This window comes from Mesoplodon mirus (assembly GCF_964341445.2).
Source record: "Mesoplodon mirus genome assembly, chromosome: 3".
Classification (NCBI taxonomy): Eukaryota; Metazoa; Chordata; class Mammalia; order Artiodactyla; family Ziphiidae; genus Mesoplodon; species Mesoplodon mirus.
Genome location: NC_138978.1, coordinates 57,096,309 through 57,119,936, shown reverse-complemented (window position 1 = coordinate 57,119,936; position 23,628 = coordinate 57,096,309). Strand labels below are relative to the sequence as shown.

At 33.5% G+C, this 23,628-nt stretch overlaps 1 protein-coding gene across 1 annotated transcript in view; it reads right to left on the bottom strand.

Moving 5' to 3' along the window:
• Positions 1-23,628, bottom strand: part of ATG4C (autophagy related 4C cysteine peptidase) — an 87,349-nt gene that overhangs the window by 2,133 nt on the left and 61,588 nt on the right. The window contains exons 7-10 of the mRNA XM_082613087.1: positions 21,386-21,522; positions 17,155-17,233; positions 16,419-16,495; positions 11,148-11,267 (exon numbers count right to left, since the gene is read on the bottom strand). Of these exons, the coding sequence (XP_082469213.1) occupies positions 11,148-11,267; positions 16,419-16,495; positions 17,155-17,233; positions 21,386-21,522 (413 nt within the window). The remainder of the gene's footprint in view (positions 1-11,147; positions 11,268-16,418; positions 16,496-17,154; positions 17,234-21,385; positions 21,523-23,628) is intronic.

Here is a 23,628-nt window from a genome sequence, read left to right as displayed (position 1 = left end):
TATGTGAGTTACAAAGAATGCTGAAAAAATATCAATAGTACTTATACATCATTAATCATGATCAATTAAATATAATTTAAGGATAATTTTAGCAGTAAAAACTAAATTCTCCCAAATGTTGATATTCAACTGAAGGCTCATCAAATTCTTATATATTACATTTATAGATTCTCTTGGCTAAAATAAATATGTAGCCCTAAGATACAGATACAATGTTAAATTTAAAATATTTCAATGAGACAGTTAATACAAAATCCATTTTCTAACTGAGTGGAAATGAACCATTTAAAAACAATCAAGTACTTAAAAAACCAGATGTGATGAAATATGATTGATCCTATAATTCATATTGTGCTCCTACTTTTTACACTTCTCAAATTTATTTAACTTACATTCTAAAAAAAAAAAAAAAGGTAGAGAGAAGGGCAAAAATGTGGAAATGAAAAGTAAGAGACAGAGGGGGCCAGCATCTGATCAATCATCTTTCACCTCTAGCCAATGGCTGGAATACAGTCCAAAATTGTTACCATTTTATATTCATTTAACATCACTTATAAAAGTCCAGTATCTAACAAGCAGGTATCATTGTATCATTTTCAACTCAACACGCAGAGCTAACATTATCATCTCTTCATCCTTTCTTTCAAAATCAAGATGCCTTTCAAATGCTTTTCAAAGCTCTAAGCAACATATCAAGAATTCTTTAGACTTTTTTTAAAGAATAACCATTGATTTGAACTTTTATTAGAAGGGAAAAGTTTAGTTTTCTTTTTTATACTACAAAATAGGATGCATTGTCAAAACATTAAGGTCCCTCCATAATGGATAATATAAAATCTACACACAAAAAATTCCAAATTAGGTTATCTATATGACTTGGGGTATTATATCAATTGAGATATTATACAAAATAAAGATAATGAAAGACATTTAATAACTTGGGGAAATATTTAATATTTTGCTGTATTTCCTTCTAGACTTTTTAAAGTACATGTTTAAAATTACTTTAACAAAACTGAAATTAAATTTTATATATAGTGTTTATCCTGTTTTTCCTTTAACATTACATAATAAATACTGAACTACAATCCTGCAGCCTGTGGAATGAAAACCACTTTCACAGAAAGATAGACAAAATGAAAAGGCAGAGGACTATGTACCAGATGAGGGAATAAGATAAAACCCCAGAAAAACAACTAAATGAAGTGGATAGGGGTAACCTTCCAGAAAAATAATTCAGAATAATGATAGTGAACATGGTCCTAGACCTTGGAAAAAAAATGGAGGCAAATATTGAGAAGATGCAAGAAATGTTTAACAAAGACCTACAAGAATTAAAGAACAAACAAACAGAGTTGAACAATACAACATCTGAAATAAAAAATACACTAGAAGGAATCAATAGCAGAATAACTGAGGTAGAAGAACGGATAAGTGACCTGGAAGACGGAATGGTGGAATTCACTGCCACAGAACAGAATAAAGAAAAAAGAATGAAAAGAAATGAAGACAGCCTAAGAAACCTCTGGGACAACATTAAATGCACTAACATTCACATTATAGGAGTCCCAGAAGAAGAGAGAGAGAAAGGACGAGAGAAAATATTTGAAGAGATTATAGTCAAAAACTTCCCTAACATGGGAAAGGAAACAGCCACCAAGCCCAGGAAGTGCAGAGAGTTCCAGGCAGGATAAACCCAAGGAGAAACACGCCAAGACACATAGTTATCAAATTGGCAAAAATTAAACACAAAGAGAAATTATCGAAAGCAGCAAGGGAAAAACAACAAATAACATACAAGGGAACTCCCATAAGGTTAACAGCTGATCTTTCAGCAGAAACTCTACAAGCCAGAAGGGAGTGGCATGATATATTTAAAGAGATGAGAGGGAAGAACCTACAACCAAGATTACTCTACCTGGCAAGGATCTCATTCAGATTCTATGGAGAAATCAAAAGCTTTACAGACAAGAAAAAGCTAAGAGGATTCAGCACCACCAAACCAGCTCTACAACAAATGCTAAAGGAACTTCTCTAAGTGGGAAACACAAGAGAGGAAAAGGAACTACAAAAAGAAACCCAAAACAATTAAGAAAATGGTAATAGGAACATACATGTCGATAATTACCTTAAATGTGAATGGATTAAATGCTCCAACCAAAAGACACAGGCTTGCTGAATAGATACAAATACAAGACGCATATATATGCTGTTTATTAGAGACCCACTGCAGACCTACGGACACATACAGACTGAAAGTGAGAGGATGAAAAAATTTTCCATGCAAATGGAAATCAAAAGAAAGCTGGAGTAGCAATACTCATATCAGACAAAATAGATTTTAAAATAAAGAATGTTACAAGAGACAAGAAAGGATACTACGTAATGACCAAGGGATCAATCCAAGAATATATAACAATTATAAATATACATGCACCCAACAAAGGAGCACCTCAATACATAAGGCAAATGCTAACAGCTATAAAAGAGGAAATTGACAGTAACACAGTAATAGTGGGATAATCTAACACCTCACTTACATCAGTGCACAGATCATCCAGACAGAAAATAAATAAGAAAACACAAGCTTTAAATGACACAACAGACCACACAGATTTAATTGATATTTATAGGACATTCCATCTGAAAACAGCAGATTATACTTTCGTCTCAAGTGCGCACAGAACATTCTCCAGGATAGATCACATCTTGGGTCACAAATCAAGTCTTGGTAAATTTAAGAAAATTGAAATCTATCAAGCATCTTTTCTGACCACAATGCTATGAGAATAGAAATAAATTACAGGGAAGAAAACATAAAAAACACAAACGCATGGAGGCTAAACAATATATTACTAAATAACCAAGAGATCACTGAAGAAATCAAAGAGGAAGTCAGAAAGTACCTAGAGACAAATGACAATGAAAACACAATGATCCAAAACCTACGGGATGCAGCAAAGGAAGTTCTAAGAGGGAAGTTTACAGCAATAAAATCCTACCTCAGGAAACAAGAAAAATCTCAAATAAACAATCTAAACTTACACCTAAAGGAATCAGAGAGAGAAGAACAAACAAAACCCAAAGTCAGCAGAAGGAAAGAAATCATAAAGTTCAGAGCAGAAATAAATGAAATAGAAACAAACAAAACAATAGCAAAGATCAATAAAACTAAAAGCTGGTTCTTTGAGAAGATAAACAAAATTGATAAATCTTTAGCCAGACTCATCAAGAAGAAGAGGGAGAGGACTCAAATCAATAAAATGAGAAATGAAAAAGGAGAAGTTACAATGGACCCCAAAGAAATAAAAGCATCATAAGAGACTACTACAAGCAACTCTATGCCAATAAAATGGACAACCTGGAAGAAATGGACAAATTTTTAGAAAAGCACAACCTTACCAGACTGAACCAGGAAGAAATAGAAAATATAAACAGACCAATCACAAGCACTGAAATTGAAACTGTGATTAAAAATCTTCCAACAAACAAAAGCCCAGGACCAGATGGCTTCACAGGCAAATTCTATCAAACATTTAGAGGAGAGCTAACACCTATCTTTCTCAAACTCTTCCAAAATATAGCACAGGAAGGAACACTCCCAAACTCATTCTACGAGGCCACCATCACCCTGATACCAAAACCAGACAAAGATGTCACAAAAAAAGAAAACTACAGGCCAATATCACTGATGAATATAGATGCAAAAATCCTCAACAAAATTATAGCAAACAGAATCCAACAGCACATTAAAAGGATCATACACCATGATAGTGGGATTTATCCCAGGAATGCAAGGATTCTTCAGTATATGCAAATTAATCAATGTGATATAGCTGATTCACTTTGTTATACAGCAGAAACTAACACAAAATTGTAAAGCAGTTATACTCCAATAAAGATGTTAAAAAAAATCAATGTGATACACCAATATTAACAAACTAAAGAATAAAAACCATATGATCATCTCAATAAATGCAGAAAAAGCTCTTCACAAAATTCAACACCTATTTATGATTAAAAACTCGCCAGGGAGTGGGCACAGAGGGACCCTACCTCAACATAATAAAGGCCATATATTACAAACCCACAGCAAACACCATTCTCAATGGTGAAAAACTGAAAGCATTTCCTCTAAGATCAGAAACAAGACAAGGATGTCCACTCTCGCCACTATTATTCAGCATAGTTTTGGAAGTCATAGCCATGGCAATCAGAGAAGCAAAAGAAACAAATGGAATACAAATTGGAAAAGAAGAAATAAAATTGTCATTGTTTGCAGATGACATGATACTATAGAGAATCCTAAAGATGCCACCAGAAAACTACTAGAGCTAATCAATGAATTTGGTAAAGTAGCAGGATACAAAATTAATGCACAGAAATCTCTTGCATTCCTATATACTAATGATGAAAAATCTGAAAGTGAAATTAAGAAAACACTCCCATTTACCATTGCAACAAAAAGAATAAAATATCCAGGAATAAACCTACCTAAGGAGACAAAAGACCTGTATGCAGAAAATTATAAGACACTGATGAAAGAAATTAAAGATGATACAAAGAGATGGAGAGATATACCATGTTCTTGGATTGAAAGAATCAACATTGTGAAAATGACTATATGACCCAAAGCAATCTACAGATTCAATGCAATCCCCATCAAACTACCACTGGCATTTTTCACAGAACAAGAACAAAAAATCGCACAATTTGTATGGAAACACAGAAAACCCCATATAACAAAAGCAATATTGAGAAAGAAAAACGGAGCTGGTGGAATCAGGCTCCCTGACTTCAGACTATACTACAAAGCTACAGTAATCAAGAGCGTATGGTACTGGCACAAAAACAGAAATATAGATCAATGGAACAGGATAGAAAGCTCAGAGATAAACCCATGCACCTATGGTCACCTTATCTTTCATAAAGGAGGCACGAATATACAATGGAGAAAAGAGAGCCTCTTCAATAAGCGGTGCTGGGAAAACTGGACAGCTACATGTAAAAGAATGAAATTAGAACACTTCCTAATACCATACACAAAAATAAACTCAAAATGGATTAAAGACCTAAATATAAGGCCAGACACTATCAACCTCTTAGAGGAAAACATAGGCAGAACACTCTATGACATAAATCACAGCAAGGTCCTTTTTGATCCACCTCCGAGAGAAATGGAAATAAAAACAAAAATAAACAAATGGGACCTAATGAAACTTAGAAGCTTTTGCACAGCAAAGGAAACCATAAATAAGACCAAAAGACAACCCTCAGAATGGGAGAAAATATTTGCAAATGAAGCAACTGACAAAGGATTAATCTCCAAAATTTACAAGCAGCTCATGCAGCTCAATATCAAAAAAACAAACAACCCAATCCAAAAATGGGCAGAAGACCTAAACAGACATTTCTCCAAAGAAGATATACAGATTGCCAACAAACACATGAAAGAATGCTCAACATCATTAATCGTTAGAGAAATGCAAATCAAAACTACAATGAGATACCATCTCACACCGGTCAGAATGGCCATCATCAAAAAATCTACAAACAATAAATGTTGGAGAGGGTGTGGAGAAAAGGGAACCCTCTGGCACTGTTGGTGGGAATGTAAATTGATAGAGCCACTATGGAGAGCAGTATGGAGGTTCCTTAAAAAACTACAAATAGAACTACCATACGACCCAGCAATCCCACTACTGGGCATATACCCTGAGAAAACCATAATTCAAAAAGAGTCATGCACCACAATGTTCCTTGCAGCTCTATTTACAACAGCCAGGACATGGAAGCAAACTAAGTGTCCATCAACAGATGAATGGATAAAGAAGATGTGGCACATATATACAATGGAATATTACTCAGCCATATAAAGAAATGAAATTGAGGTATTTGTAGTGAGGTGGATGGACCTAGAGTCTGTCTTATAGAGTGAAGTCAGAAAGAGAAAAACAAATACTGTATGCTAACACATATATATGGAATCTAAAAAAAAAAAAAAAAAGGTCATGAAGAACTAGGGGCAAGACAGGAATAAAGACACAGACCTACTAGAGAATGGACTTGAGGATACGGGGAGGGGGAAGGGTAAGCTGGGACAAAGCGAGAGAGTGGTATGGACATATATACACTACCAAATGTACAATAGCTAGTGGGAAGCAGCCACATAGCACAGGGAGATCAGCTCGGTGCTTTGTGACCACCTAGAGGTGTGGGATAGGGAGGGTGGGAGGGAGGGAGATGCAAGAGGGAAGAGATGGGGGGATATATGTATATGTATAACTGATGCACTTTGTTATAAAGCAGAAACTAACACACCATTGTAAAGCAATTATACTCCAATAAAGATGTTTAAATAAATAAATAAAATAAAATAAAATAAAAAAGTCACAGGGACGTATTGTACAGCATGGGGAATATAGTCTATAATATTTTAATTACTCTGTATGGTGACAGATGGTAACTGGACTTATCATGGTGATCACTTCATAATGTGTAAAAATACTGAATCACTATGTTGTATAATTGAAACTAGTCTAGTATTGTATGTCAATTATAATTCAATTTAAAAAAGAAAAAATACAATTATTAAAAAAATAAAGAAAAAAGATTAGAAGGAAATGAATTGTAGTGCTAATCTAAAATGGCAGCATCCTAGGTGAAAGACCTATACACTGAAAACTATAAAACATTGATAAAGGAAATTGAAGATGATTTAAAGAAATGGAAAGATATCTCATGCTGTTGGATTGGAAGAATTAATATTGTTAAAAGGCTGTACTACTCAAAGCAATCTACAGATTTAATGCAATCCCTATCAAATTATCCAAGACACTTTTCACAAAACTAAAACAAATAATACTAAAATTTATATGGAACCACAAAAGACCCAGAGTTGCCAAAGCAATCCTGAGGGAAAAGAACAAAGCTGGAGGCAAAACCCTCCCAGACTTCAGACAATACTGCAAAGCTACAGTAATCAAAACAGCATGGCATTGGCACAAAAACAGACACATAGATCGATGGAACAGAATAGAGAGCCCAGAAGTAAACCCACACACCTACTGTCAATTAATCTATAACAAAGGAAGCAAGAATATACAATGGAGAAAAGACAATCTCTTCAGCAAGTGGTGCTGGGAAAGATGGACACCCTCACATAAATCAGTGAAATTAGAACACTTCCTCAAACCATATACAAAACAAAATCAAAATGTCTTAAAGATCTAAATACCAGACATGACACCATAAAACTCCTAGAAGAGAACATAGACAAAACATTCTTCAACATAAATCATAGCAATATTTTCTTAGATCAGTCTCCCAAGGCAAAAGAAATAAAAGCAAAAGTAAACAAATGGGACCTAAACAAACTTATAAGCTTTTGCACAGCAAAGGAAACCATCAACAAAATTAAAAGACAACCTACAGAATGGGAGAAAATATTTGCAAACAATGCACCTGACAAGGAGTTAATATCTAAAATATACAAACAGCTCATACAACTCAGTATCAAATAAAACAAACGACCCAATCAAAAAATGGGGAGAAAACCTAAATAGCTGTTTCTTTAAAGAAGACATATCGATTGGCCAACAGGTACATGAAAAGATGTTCAACATCTGTACCTCAATAAATAAATAAACAGACAAACAACAGGGTCCTACTGTATAGCACAGGGAACTATATTCAATATCCTGTGATAAACCATAATGGAAAATAATACAAAAAAGAATATATATATGTACAACTGAGAATATACATGTATAAAAGAATATATATACATATATATGTACAACTGTACAGCAGAAATTAATGTAACATTGTAAATCAACTATACTTCAAAAAATTCAAGAAATAAATACATTTTTTAAAATGTAGTATACTGTAAAATGTACTACTATTTAGCAGTTTAAATGAATAAGCTAGACCAACATGAATAGATGTAATCTCCAAGTCACTATCAAATGAAAAAGCAAGTTGCAAAATGATACATACATTTTTATATGAATATATAATTAATGACAAGTTTAAGAACATACAAAAAAACAGAGTGTATGTTGTTTACAGATACATCAAGTATACTAATTTACACTAATTTAGATAGTGGCTACCACTGGGAAGGAAATAAGGGAATAAGATTGGGGAAGGGTAATACACTTAGATTATATAATTATATACGTGGGGTATTTTTTTTCTCCCTTAAGCTTAGAGGTAGCACATGGCTATTTATTATTCTATACTTTATATTTCTGTATGCTTGAAATTTTTAAAAACTAATTTAATAAAATGAACATATTGCAAAGTACAAACTTCTTCAGCCTGGCATTCAATACTCTCCACAATATTATTCCAACCTCCTTTTCTAGCCTCATACTTCACTATCTCCTATAGCAGTGTTTCCCAAGCCTTGGACATTTATATACCTCCTTCCTTATTTTCACTATATATGCCATCTCTATTACAATTAATGAATATTTTTCTTTTCATAATTTTAACCCCAGTAGCCTTGTACAGGTCAATGATAAGTAGGAAACCACATGTTTAATAAGCCAGCTATTCTTTTCTAATATGAATATACATATATAAGTATCAGAATATTTGTCCCAGGGTCACCTAAAAACATCAAGTATCACACTTTAGGTTGCACTGTCTTATAATAGTGGTTCTCAAATTTGGTGTACAAGATTACTTGTGAAGTTTGTTAGAAATGGAGGCTCCCAGGCCATACCTCTAGGGATTCTGATTCGTGCAATCAGAGGACAAAATATCGTGCCCTATATGTATCCATGGCACCTAACAAATTGGACTATTTGCCATTCTCTAGAGAAGCTCTACATTTTACTTTTCCAATACTTTTCCTCTTGTTATCTCCTCTACTTCACATACCCTCCCCCTTCTCCCTTAGCCAACAGAAATTAAGCCTACACTTTAGGGCTCATATTAAATATCACCATCACAATAAAGAACTTTGACTTGGATATGACATCTCTCTCATTTTAACACTCCTCTTTACCCTATCAATTTATTTCTATTTCTGTATGAATGCTTATCATATTCAATGTAATACATGTCTACTTGTCTTACTCCACCTCCTGAACTATAAATGCTACTTGAGGGCAAAGCCTTGGTCATTTTGTGTTTTCAACATGACAGTTATTCAGATACTTGCTGGACTGAGCTCTGCTAAACACTGAATTAATTTAACAATTTTTATTAACATTTTAAAACTCATGTGGCATAAGCATTAGAATATTCATTCACATAGCATTACAAATTAAACATGAGAATCTAGACTACCTGGCCTCAATTTCAAAATGAGAAAACTGAAAATATATCCTATATAGAAACAAATAATTTAAGATGTTTCAATTTTCAAAGAAAAAAATAACAGTTTAACTAAAAATGCTGAATTCCATTTTTAAGAAGGAAAATTGCTTAACTTATAATCTTCCAAGTAAAAGTAAATGATCAAGTTATTAACTGACAAAGTGAGGTTTTGATACTGTTACCAAAAAGCTATTAACTTAAGAACAACAGTATAATTAAAGCAAAGTTAATTGACTCTGGCAAAATTCTCAGTACTTCCATATTATATTTCAACATGGTTTCTCATTGCTTTAATACTGCATATTACTTGGATGCATCAAGAGCAATAACTTCTAAGTAGTTTTCCAGTGTAAAAACTATTAGTATAAAACCACAAAATTATCTGTTTTTAATCAGAAAATATCAACATGCAACTCATTTATGAATATTGTTTTTCTCAATTTGGTAACAGTAATTTGGGCTTTTTTCTATTCCAGAGGTAGACTACATCACTGTTCTAAATATACTTATTTCAACCTAGATAAAAAATAAACTAATGGAAACATAAATGGGCCTTTTTAATGGAAAATGTTCATCAACATCAATCTATATTACCATATATCTATCTGTATTTGTATATTTTAGCACATACATGATACTTTATAAAGCCAGAGAATTGTCAAACTAAAATATACAAATGTATATACTAATTTCAAGTAATAAAAGAGGGGAAAATAGAGAAAACATATTTTCTTGTGTTCACTTGGCCTTTCAGGTTGAAAAGAAGGATGAAAAGACAACAACTGTGAGAAATGAGGAATAAGAAAAGGTTCTCACATATCTCATTTTCTCCTCTCCTCATTCATTTTTCTGTCATGTTCCTGTTATATTTCCTCTTTTACATGGCAGGTCAAGTAAACTAAACCTAACTTAAATGAAACTTTTTTTTTTTTCATTCTATTTTTACATTATAAAAATAAAATTTCAACCCACTATGTCCATTTTCCTGAATAAAATTAATTGGAAGTAAAGCAGTAATAAGGTATACATATTATAACTGAGCTCAAGTTAAGAATTCCCAAAAATGATTCTAGTTTTAGTTTTACTAATCATAAAAAATGATAACCTATAATATTGATATTAATAAAGAGAGCCATCCAATTAGGCTTACTTCCTAAATAAGTAATTTTTTTACTTTCTAAAGTACTAAATATAGACAGAGTTTATGGCCCTATAAATGTTTTAGCAGTATTCAAGGGCCAGAAAAATGCAGAAGTTTAAAGGTAATAAGAGGAGTTAAATAAACTTATTTTCAAGATCCTATAAGTAGAATAGATCAGATTAAACAAGTTTATTGGAAGGTAACAATACAGCTCATTTGATAAAACAGTTCTGAGAAATCCAAAAACACCATTTCTCTTTACAAAAATCAAAACACTTGGACTAACAAGAAATAATGCACAATTTGGCTTGATCAAATACTTCATTAATTTTTTTCTACCCCCTAAGGTATTGCCCTTTTAAAATCCTCTTCAAATAAAATATAAGCTAATTGCTTGCACATGGCTAGTTTGCAGAGATTTTTATTTCAACAGTGCCACCTAGTGGAGCAAGCAATACTTTCAATTGGTCACTAAGTGATTTCATCATCCTCAAAAGCTAGGAATCCCCAAATAGTTGTATTTTCTGGTTCAAAATATTCTTAATAATATTAACATTCAAGGGGAAATTTTATAAACGAATCATAATCTACAGATTTTTATCTTCTGATAGGCTACCTCTAATAAAAATTAGGTCATTTACAAATATTATTATAATATTTAAAATAAAAGTACCTTAGTGATTTCTTCAGAAGCGCGTTTGAAGTCCTGAACATTTCGACAGTAAAATCCTATTGTACAGCTAGGATCCATTTTTCGAAATGACATCTTTTTGGGAGAAGGGCAGTGGAATGTCTGTAATTTTAAAAGTTCTTTAGGATTAATTTAGTTTTATTTGATGGACTTAAGTATACAAAAATATTACTTAATTTAAAATTTGCTATTTAGCTTTTCTCCAAACTACAAACATGCTTTCAAATGGTGTTTTAGTCTCTCCTCTGCAGATGATCCCTCCCAATCTCCAAAGCTGTAAAACGTAAGCGCCAACATTGTGTATATTCAATTCACCAAATCTCCACCTTACGCAACATTAGTGCCATTCTGCAAAAGAAAGGAAGTGTGTCAAAAGTGGTGTGCATTTCTGACACTTGCAGAAGGGAAGAAAAATGTGTCTCTGAAAAAGACATGAATAAGCTAGTACAAGGTTTAGAATCAAGTTAGCTATTTCTAAGAAAGTGTAATTAAGTCTGTTTGGTTAGAGATTTTTTAAATGCTTATAAACCTTTCAATAAGAACACGAAGACTTTGTAAACAAATACGCGGGTTCATGAAAATGTTCCATAATGATATGAAGAGAGATCAACATGAAAGTTTTAGTAATTGACACAATTAGCACATAATTACACATTCTCCCAACCCACTCTTCTACTGAGCTTTACCTCAAGTTCTTGCTCAGTCCCACACAGGATACAGGTGAAAACTGTTCTGTTACGGTCCTTGCCCTTCTCCTTACCAGTCCTCCTGTCCCTTAGTTCACTTTTCTCAAGTGGTCACAGTGCTAAAGATATAAATGAGCTAAGGAGACTGCTCTAAATGCTCTACTCTTGTCAATAGGCTGTGGCTACTAGTAGAGTCTGGTATCTTTAGAGAATGCAAAAGGAGGAAAAGGGCAGAATATAAAGCTAATCATTCCAATGTTTTTTTTCTTTACCACTACACTCTGGTACTTTGTTCAAAAGATTTTTTTTTTAACTGCGTGAATGCTTAGACACTTGTCCTTAAAAATTATTGATGCTACCAAATCTTTTTTTGTATGTATAAAAAAAAGTTTATGTTAAAAAGGAGGGCCATAAAAAGTATATATATATATTCATATTTGCTTATATTTGCATAAAGTTATCAAAAATTAACAAGTTTAAGGAGAGGAAGAAAACTGGGCAGATGGGAGACAGGTATGGGAAATTTTTCATTGCATATTTTATATTTTTGAATTAAAGAAGAAGCTCAAGAAATAATCTAGGCTGGATATGAACCCATAAACTTAAAATTTCCCTACATTTAATGCCTGAAACTAAGGGATTTCAACTTGAAACTATCTATTAAAACACAGAAAAATATAAGCTTTCATATTTATGTTCATGGTGAATCAGTCAAAATCACTCTTTTCTCTCCCTTTAAATACATCCTAGTGATCCAATTAATATCCCATATTATCGTCAGAGGATATGCAAAATGAATACATTCCAAGCTGCTTTTTTTCCCCTTACAGACAGTTCAGTCACATACTAGATTCAAATCCAACATCATTCTAGTAAGCATAGACCAAACAAATGTGTTTTCAAAACTACGACTTCTATGAAATGCTTAGCTAACACTTACTTTACAGTGAGATCCAACCTAGCTAAACTGGAACGTCCAGTGTTCTAGTCAACACAAGTATTGTCTTAGTTGGACTTTTTCTAACATTGTTTTACCTGTTTTATTTATAAAGAGATACTAAAAACAGATCTGGAAAGGCATAGAAAAGCTAGGTAAACTTGTTAGTTAACAATATACAGGAGTATTACTGTTTAAGGCTCAGACAGTTCCAGGTCATAGTTACAATAAAATTATTCTACATACAAGGTATCTAACAATAGTCATTTGCCCAACTCCTTCCAAAGCCAATAATAAGGAATGTTTATTTAGCTTTTGCTACTTGGGGATAAGAAAGAAGAACCAAAAGTTTGTACGGTCCAACAAAGTATTTTTTTAACCTGTCTACATGGGTGCCCTAAATTATATTAAAACATTGATTCAAGTTTTCATGTAAGAACCATTGAGACTAAACCGGAATAGGCTTAGTGCTATTTCACTGTATTGCCTCAATCATCAGAGATAATAATGACAAACACTAGTTAATCATAGTTGTTTTGATACCTACAAAGAACTTTGAAATTATTCACCAAAACACAGATATAAATCTCTGATGACTGAAAAGTGAAATTGTTATTGGGTGTTCCTACATGAGTACTAGGACTCATATTACAGAAAGGCATTTTATACCATTTAAATTATAATCTTTTGTTCACCCAAGAAGATTCTGAAACAAACCAACATTAATTTATAATTCAGAATCATTTCTGTTTACTGTAAAACAAGTTAGACTTTAAAATATTTTCCCAAGGGGCATTACATAGCTATGTTCACTTTGCGATAATTCTCTGAGCTATGCACTTAGATTTCTTTTTTAATTTTTAAAATTCTGATGACTGCTAAGAGTAGCAGCTTCTGCTTCACAAACACATTTTAGCAAGTATCAAGAGATACACTTCTGTGACAATAAAATATGTTTCTGAAAGAACTGGCCAGAGTGAGTCAATTCCCATTTATTTCATTTTTCAACACACTGTTTATTCACTGCCTAAACAAACAGTTAGATATTAGGCACCTACTAAATGCTAGGCCTGTTCTAGGCTTATTATATGGAATAGTGGATTCTATTACCTAAACATACAAATAATACTGAAATAAATACTTTTAGGTTTAGCTGTGTTATTCTGGTGATTTAGATAAAGCTTCCTAAGATAACTAATTAGAGAATATATCCTTACTAAAAAGCACCTCCTACGAACTGCAGTTCACATGTGTAATTCATAAAGCATACATCTTTCACCGATGAATTCACTCATCTATCTACATAATCACATCACATCATTCTAATAGCTTTAATGCCACTATTCTCTGAACTTACTAGGATATATTAAAATAGTCACCACTGTATAACCTCCTAAAATCTGAAACTTGGAATTGGGGGCCCAGGAATCAGAAGAGACTAACATATCTATAATAAGGTTTTTCTTACCTTATTAAATAGAATATTAATATTAAGGTAATACAATATTACCTTAATAATAGAATAGATTCAGTATTTGTAAAGAGATAGAATCAGTCATTCTGAAAGTATATCATAAATAGCATGAAGCAATAGTCTTTGGTTTAAGAAATCTTAACTTATTAAATATATACACACACATAATGCATGTATACACACACACACACACTTCATAAATATGTATAAGAAAATGTATATCCACTAGTCCTCTCATCCCAACAATTGAAACTCTGCCCTGTCCTAACCACTAGCAATGTGAACCCACAGTTCAACAGACCCTCACTGCTAAAGCTCATCTTAAACCCACTTTCTTGGTGTCTCAATGTATAAGAAATAAATGCTTCTGTGCATTCAAGAAGTTATCTAATTTCACCAAATTTTACTTTACAAAGTCTCTTAAAATAAATTCTTCTTTTCCATTCTCACTTTCACCCCACTTCAAACTTTTACTGAAGTGATGAAGTGTTGCAACAGTCTCCCAATAATGAGCTGCGACCTTCCTAATATTGACTGTGTAGACATAACCAGGATATTCACTGACCTGGCATCTTTGTAGAGTCTCTCAAAATATCAGAAGAATAGTATCTTTCTACTGGCCAAAATAACCAACACTAATAATCTTTTAATTTGCCTATTTTAGATAATACTAAAATACTGTGAACAAGTTTCCATCTGAATCTCAAGTGTTTACTTTTTTAAGGAGTCAGTTTGACACATACACACTGGAAATGTAACTTAGACATAGGAATCAGTGCCACAAGACCACAACGCAGCAGCAAAAGAATTACAGTGTAGTTCACGTAGCACAATTCTATGTGCCTCCTCCTACAGTATCAATCAGCCAACTAGAAATATTTATTAAAGCTTACATGCAAAATATTATGAAGGAAGGAAGTAGAAAGCAAAGCTGATTCTGGCCTCAAGACGCTTGTACTTTAGTTGAGGTAACAGTCTACAAAAAATGCTAAGCTGTTTTATAATGTATCTTTTAAAACCAGTTTTTAATCTTGTGGTTTATCCATTTTCATAATCTATCTCCTAAGTACTTATTAGGTATTAATATTAGCTAGCAGGCTTTTACTAAAACAAAGTACTAAACCACATTTCCATCTTGTCAAGCCCTTGAGAATCAGTGATCCATGCCACTCAAGTGATTATTTTCAAAGTCTGTAAAAGCATCACCTGGGAAAACAAGAACCAAAACCATGTAATAATAACATGTCTCACTTATGCACTCTCAAAATTTTCTGAATTAAAATGCTGCACATGAGGCTTCCCTGGTGGTGCAGCGCTTGAGAGTCTGCCTGCCGATGCAGGGGACACAGGTTCGTGCCCCGGTCTGGGAAGATCCCACATGCTGCAGAGCAGCTAGGCCTGTGAGCCATGGCCGCTGAGCCTGCACGTCCAGAGCCTGTGCTCCGCAACGGGAGAGGCCACAACAGTGACAGGCCCACGTACCGCAAAAAAAAAAGAAAAAAAAATGCTGCACATGTATAATTGATTCACTTTGCTGTATACCTGAAACTAACTCAACATTGTAAACCAACTATAATGCAATAAAATTTTTTTTAAATGCTGGACCAGAAAAAGATTAACATAAAGGAAAGGAAGACTTTAAGAAATCAAAGCTAAAACAAATGCTAGAAACCGAATTAAAACTCGTGAAAACTTAACTAGAGGCTAAGACTTAATTACTATACTTAAAGCAAAATAATTTTGCAGGCTCCTTCAATCACTTTGTCACTCTAACCCAACTCCATCATCTTCTTTATTTTTCTTTTTTTCCCCCTTTCTTTTTTTTTAAACATACCTAACATTTTAAATTCTTCAGTACTATTCAGCTGTATATGTACAAAATTACTTGGAGGCCTGATCATTAATTTTGGTAGGGCTAGGGTATCTAACAAGTTAGAGACAAAGATAAATGAAGAAGAAAGTGTATTGTAAATTAAAATTCAGCAACGAACTATTTAACCTTTGACCATTGTATTATGGTTTTATAAATCAGTAAAATATTTATTATTAACTTGTAACTGTGATACCATAAAAGTGTAGCTGCCTAGCACATCTCTAAATAATTAGAATTTGCTTCATATGGTAAGAAAACAGTACCAGCTCTTTATCCACAGTACCTCAAGAGGAAAATCCTTTATGCTGACATCTACAAAAGATTGGCAGTAATGAGGATCCATGTAAATCAAACTGTCATCTACAAGGACAAAACAGAAGACAAGTAATTCAAAAAACACCTTATTATTACACTGCTTACAATCCAATTTCTATGTAGAATAGCTGAAAAAAATCTGGGAGTAACAGCTTGCCAGACTGATATTCATTGACTGAAACATAGGTTTGCACAGGACAGATTAACTTTTGCATAATCAAATATGCTTGTATAAGCAGAATTTTTATAAAGTGATGAGACTGTCATTTAATTTTTGGTGATAAAATTACTTTCACAAACACACAATTATATTCTACAGTTTGCATATGAAAAATGTATTGCACTACTTTATCCTGACAGGAAGAACATATTGCTTGTCATTTTATCATCAACTAGCATCACTAAAACTGGTAAAAGGTAAATATATAAATAGCAACTGCCAGAATATGGCAGCAATGTCTTCTAAAGTTTAGTAAAACCAATAAATTATGCCTTGTTTATGCAATAACAGAAATTAAATATACATTTTACAGAATCCAATTATGTTTTGGACCAAATGACAAATGAATGGCTATGGTAGGACTGATGAATTTATAAGGTACTCATTTTGCTCCGTTAATCATCCTGTTTCTAGATGATCCTATATTAACTTTCCAACTTTTAAAAGAAAACAGAGAAGAAATATATTTTACTAAATCACTAACCTTGAAATCCAGCAAAGTAATATGACTGTTTAGGTTTGCCACCAACGATACCCACACAATATTCAAGGCTTAAAATACCCTGCCAAAATAAATTAATTCAGATTTAGAGTCAAGAGACAAATGATAATTATTCAAAACAACCAAATTTGTATTACTACTAGTAGTAGTTCCCAAATTTTTCACCACCAGTTTTATTTTTATTACATTTTCCCCATGTTCTGAAATCCTTTTGTCCACCAAACTATCTTCCATTTTCTTTAAACCATTCAACAACATTAAACAATTACTATGTGCCAGTTATAAACAACATAACCATGGAAAGGCAATAAAAATGACTGCCAAAGTAAAAACATTTGGCCTTTCAGTTAGCTGGTGCAGCCTTGCTGTGATCAATGTAGTATTTTCATCAGGTTTTTTGAAATGCTAGAAATAATTATTAGACATTGTTACTGTTTTCACTGAAACTTGAGTCTTAGAATCACAAACTAAAAACCATTTTTAATCAGTGGCATTCATGACAAAATTTTTACGCTACTTCATTTGGAATAAATATAAAGACTAATGAAAACAATTTAATCCAAGGAAAATAATAATTATTACTGTATTTAAACTCAGTTTATTTTACTAATCATAAAATATCAGTGATACCTCAATAAATTGTTTAATATTTCCCTCAGCATCTATTCTAAGCAGAACTCTATTTAAGCTGGGCCAAATAATTCTATACTTTTTAAAAAAACATGTCCATGGAGTGGAGTCAATTAAAAACATGTCCAGTGGAATCAATTAATATCCTATCAATAGTTTCTACATTAATTTTAGCATATATTATGTTAGAAAACACTAATAATGATAAAGTATATGTTATAAACCCCCAAAATATTAAACAATAAACTTTCCTTCTCTTAAATGAGAGGATGTTTCAAAATCTAGAAGATACAAAAATAAAGACTGTATGAACAAATGCTTTTTTCCTTTAACAAGTAAACAAACCACAGTTTTGTTTAAACTTAATTATTTTCTTAAAAATAATATGTGGTGGTTATTGAAAAAACACACACAGAAATTTCCTAAAACCCCAACACTCATCATTATTAACATTTAGGAGAATACCTTCTTGACATCTGTCTATATTACATATATTCACATATAGATTTATAAATACAATTTTATATATATGGCATCATACAACATATGCTATTGTAACTTTTGTCATTCATTATCTCATAAACATCTTTTCCTATCAGTAAATATAGATCTATATTATAATATTTAATGGCTGTAAATTTTGTATATTTTCAGTCTTGTGAAAATATCATAGAGGTTTTTTTGGAAAGGAGAACTGCACTGAAGAAATTACAGAAACAGAGAAGGCATATAAAGTTAAAATTTTAGAGCTAACTAAAAAATAAATTAAGATGAAATTATACCAAAAAACTTGATAATAATCGTTATTATTATTCTATTGTTATTATCATTCTATTAACAGTTCTATCATTCTATTGCTTTCCCCCTAAATAAAAATCCTTAACTCAATTAGAGAGTGCCTTACTTTAATCTGAGGCAATCTGATCAGCTGAAATACAATGTTTCTGATACAGGGACCCATGAGGAAGTGAAAGTTCTAAGTCCCTCATAGCCAAGAAAAAAAAGAAAAAATACATGTATGTATAACAAGAATCATCACAGACTCGCTTCAGAAAAAGAATGATTTCAGGTAATGGAAGAAAGACTTTGGTTCTTGACACCTATATTTCCTTTTCAACAGATTAGAGCAGATTTAGCAATAAACACTTATAAGTAGATTAGGAGCTAAAATGCCATTACATATAAGAAGCTGTATCTTTGGAAACTTGAAACACTTTTCAGTTCCTAAAAAAGCTTTTTCACAGTTATCTAGTGGTGAGAATTGATTGAGCTGTATCCATGAAGCAATAAATAAGACTGAAGTAATCAGTCAAAAAGGAAAGTCCTAATTTGTCTTGCTGAAGAAAGAGAACATATTGGATTTTCCTCATTCCAGGTCCTTTTAAAAATAAATAAATAAGTAAACTTCCTGTGGTAAGAGCTGATAAAGCACCACACCAAATTTCTTTCTCCTCACAGAAAGCAGCAGGAGATGGTAACCATCTCTGAAATACTGTGGAATTACCTCAATCAATAAATTTTAAAACTAGAATTGAACGGTGACTTTTAGAGAGTGTAATGCACAATGGTTTGGTAGGAAAAAATACAGCTGCTGACAAAGGAGGAGGAGGAAGAAGTGTAGTGAGGGGCAGTGAGTGGGGCAGTGATGGAGGTACAGGAGGAGGTGGAGAAGGAGGAGAAGAAAAGGGAGCAGAAATGGAAGAGAAAGATTACTTTTCTTTTAGGGCTATTAGACACACTATTTTTTCACTGCTAACTGAATGACTCTTTACATGCTCTCCTTTTGGCTTCTGACCCAACCACGCCCTGACCAAGCACAACGTAACACTACTTCACTCAGCCATTTCGGCCATTTTTACCTGAGAGTTGAAAATTTTAAATGTATTAATAGTCACTACTCTAAAAGGGGACTGTAGCATAAATTAAGTTAGTAGAAGCTCAAAGAAATGTTACATTTTAGAGAGTCCATACTTTAGGGGAAAATATGAAAAACAACAAAAGTTCTGGTCTCTGTCACCAGTTTGTTATCCGAATTTGAACATATCACTTAACTTCTGTCATTTCTGTTTTATAAAGACAATCCAGTTCCTAGCTAGTATGAGGGTAAAATGAGATAAATCTGTATTAAAAGTGTTATACAAAATGGGAGTTAACAAATATTTGCTGAGCAGCTCCTATATGCTAGGTACTAAGGATCACTTTAACAGCTAACCATGGTTTGTTTCACTACAATGCAGACTTCAGTGAATCACTCAACAGCGTTAAGCAGTCCTGCCATCTGATAACTTTTATCAACACCACCAAACAGCAAAGCTCTCAGCCAGATGAAGCATGCCTCAAAGCTATCTGCAGTCCATTTCACCAGGAGTGGGGGTCTGGCAAAAGAGTCAGTTCTGAGACTGCCTCAATTTCTGATCTTCTCATGGTAGTAGAGGAGGCAGGGGAATTCATTTCAGATTTGGTTACAACCAACAGAGACATGACAACATGCGAGAAGTCTCAAAACCCTCTGTGGATCCACTAGATGAAATGGTTCATATCTTCTCACATTCCACCAATAATTCTACTAAGTCCACATGTTAGAAATCAAAACCCCCCTTTTATCTAGGGTATGTATACATTATTGGTTATAGTACTGGTATTAATAGTAACAAGTATGACTGCAACAGTTTAGTAACGATTAGGAAAAGCCAATATACCAGCTAGACTTCCATATACCACATACTGAAAATAACTGCTCTAGGTTTTTAGAATTGGTACAGTCTAGCATGAGGATATATATTCTACCTATATACATAGGGACCACAATATGGGGTTAATGCTTCATGTGGGGAACAAATCTAAACTTTATTTCAAGATTACTATATGCCATAACACTCCATTCAAAGAGGAATTCTATCTCTGGTCTTGATTTTATTAAAACTATGAAAATAATATAAATACTATACTCTCAACTAGAAACTAAGTATTTCAAAAGTTAAAGTTTTGTGACAAGATAACCTAATTAGACAGGTTCTTTTGGAAATAAGAATTATGTGTTCTGAAATAGAACAGATTTTTAACTGGTTAATATGAAGAAAACAAAGTTGGAAGCTCCCCATACTATCTTCATCATTTAGTTCTATATAAATAAGTATTCTACCTACTGATGGACCTTATGGTAGCACCGGAAACAAACTAAGAGATAATGCAGCAGCAATAAAAAAAAACTCATTTTGTTTCAATAATTACCTAGATATAGTTTAATGTGGGTTTTATGAATAAACAAAGGTACATATTTTTAAAAATCACAAATAAGGATGATGGGAACTGTAGACATATTTCAGACTATGATTATTGCTGCACTGTATCCCCTTGATTAGCTGCAAAGATTAAAAGCCTTTTTATTTTGTCATAGAACACCTTACTCTTCAAATCACATCTGATCTTGTAATACTGAAATTTAAGATCTCTAATGTCAAACTTTACAATCTACAACTATAAAATCATCACTACCCATTTCATAGAAAAAAGATTGCAAACCCTCTCTATTTTTCATAACAGCCAGCATTGCCTTCAAAAAATTTTAGCTCTTATTTCATACCTTTACAAAATCTAAATAGTCGGCATTGGTTCTTTCTCCACCAAGTCTAACAGGAACTAGAATAATAACAGCTTTGTCATCTGTATTATCAGAGGCCATGGAAGTGCACTGTTTATCAATTACATCAGAACTGTAAACTGAGAAAAACACAATTAATATGTATTAAATTTTATAAAAATGATTTTCAGAAACATTTGTACCCTAATTTCCCCCCCACAATGGCCAGTCATATGATCTCTGACATCACTAACAATGTCTCAATGAGTTAAAAAATACCTACCTCATTTATGCATTCAACAGATATTTATCAAATAACTACTATATGGCACTGGGTCCTCAGCAGTGAGCAAAATGGAGAAAAACCCCTGCCCTCATAAGGCATACCATCTAACAGGGAAGTAGACAATAAATAAGTAAAATATAAGATATGTCAGATGATGATAGGTGCTTTCAAGAAAAACAAGGGAGAAAAAGATGGATAAGAAATGTAGAGAAGGGGTGCAATTTAAAATGAGGTGGTAGGGAAGTCACGACTTAAAGAAAGAAAGAAACCAAGAAATGCAGATACCTGGGGGGAAGAGATTCCACATAGAAAGATCAGCAAGTGCAAATGTCTTAAAGCAGAAGCACTGCCAGCTTGTTCCAGGAACAAGAGAGCAGTGCCTCTGCAGGGAAGTGAGCAAGGGGTACAATAGTAGAAAATGAGGTTAGGAGATAAAGTTACAGATGGGGAGAGAACGAAGACAGATTGTGGGAAATCTTAAAAGCCATTAACAAAATCTTCAGTCTTTACTTTGAGGGAGATGGGAAGCCGCTGAAGAGTTTTTTTAGGAAAGGAACGTCATGCTCTGATTTATACTTTACCAGTCTGGTTCCTGTGCTAACAGACTGCAGAGGGCAAGGGCTGAAGCATAGAGAAGTTAGAAAGCCACTGCAGGAACCCAGCAAGAGATGATGGTGGCTTGAACAAAGGCAGTAATTGTCAAGATATGGAACGGTCATGGGATGATCATGTGCAAGTGGTGAAAACTGATCAGTTGAAAATGAAGAACTCCCTAATACATTAAACATAAGATGTGAGAGGAAAAAAGGAGTCAAAGATGAGTGGTTGAGTGGTTTTCATATAAGCAAACAGAGTAGGCGGGCTGCCATTTACAAAGACATAGAAGACTGTAGGAAGGGAAAATATAGAAAGGAGGAGTGGGAATTCAGTTTCAGACATGCTAAGTTTGAGATATCTATTAGACATGCAAGCAAGGAGGATGAGTAGGCAGGTAAGGACATAAAAGCCTGCACTTGGGAACAGGTCTGGGATGGAGCTATAAATTGGGGAATTGACAGGACCCAGACGGTCCTGTAAAGCTATGAGACTGGGTAAATCCAAATCTGTATACACAGAAAAAAAAGTTGAGATCTAAAGACGTAGCACAACACACCAAGTACTTTAGACATAGGGGGATAAGGAAGAATCCGCACAGGAGACCGTGAAGGAGCAGACACAATGGTAAAAGGAAAACCTGAAGAGTAGTGCTCTGGAAACTAAGTAAACAAAACATTACAAGGAGTCGGGGAGAAGTCAACAGTGTCAAATGCTGCTGACAGATTGTGAGGTAAAGACTGAGAAGTGACAACTGGATTTAGTGAGATTAAATTATTGACAAGAGTAGTTTTGGTAGAGTGATGGGTATGAGAGCCTAAGTGGATAGTTCAAGAGAAAATGGGTGGATTTGGTGGAAGCAAATACAGACAAAACTTTATTTTGTTTTGTTCAACAAAAAAAATAGTTTTATTCAAAACTTACTTTACACCCATACTCCCTGTCAGCAAACTCTTTTACTCTTCCACAGTTAGCTGATTAACAAATTCTGCCACTGCGGTCCCAGTTCCTCCCTAAATTCCAAATTTAGATTATGAGCTATCATAGTCTCCTGTTTACCCACTTCCCTATCCCCCATAGTCAGTCTAAACCGAAGCCACAAAAATGGAAAAACAGTTCTTTCCATGTTTCAATTCTGTCATCTTATTTTTGCTAAACTACTCAGTAAAGCCTTCTAATTATAAACCTTCAAATTCTCTCACTTTTCTGAGGCAGTGCACACGTGACCATCCCTATCTTCCACTTTCCACTAGCAATAGTATTTCCACTAGCATATACAACAAGTTCTTCCTTATCAAATGCTTCTTACCCTTCACTCTAATTCAACACACATTGATTGACAGCCAACTATTTACTGAAGTTTTCT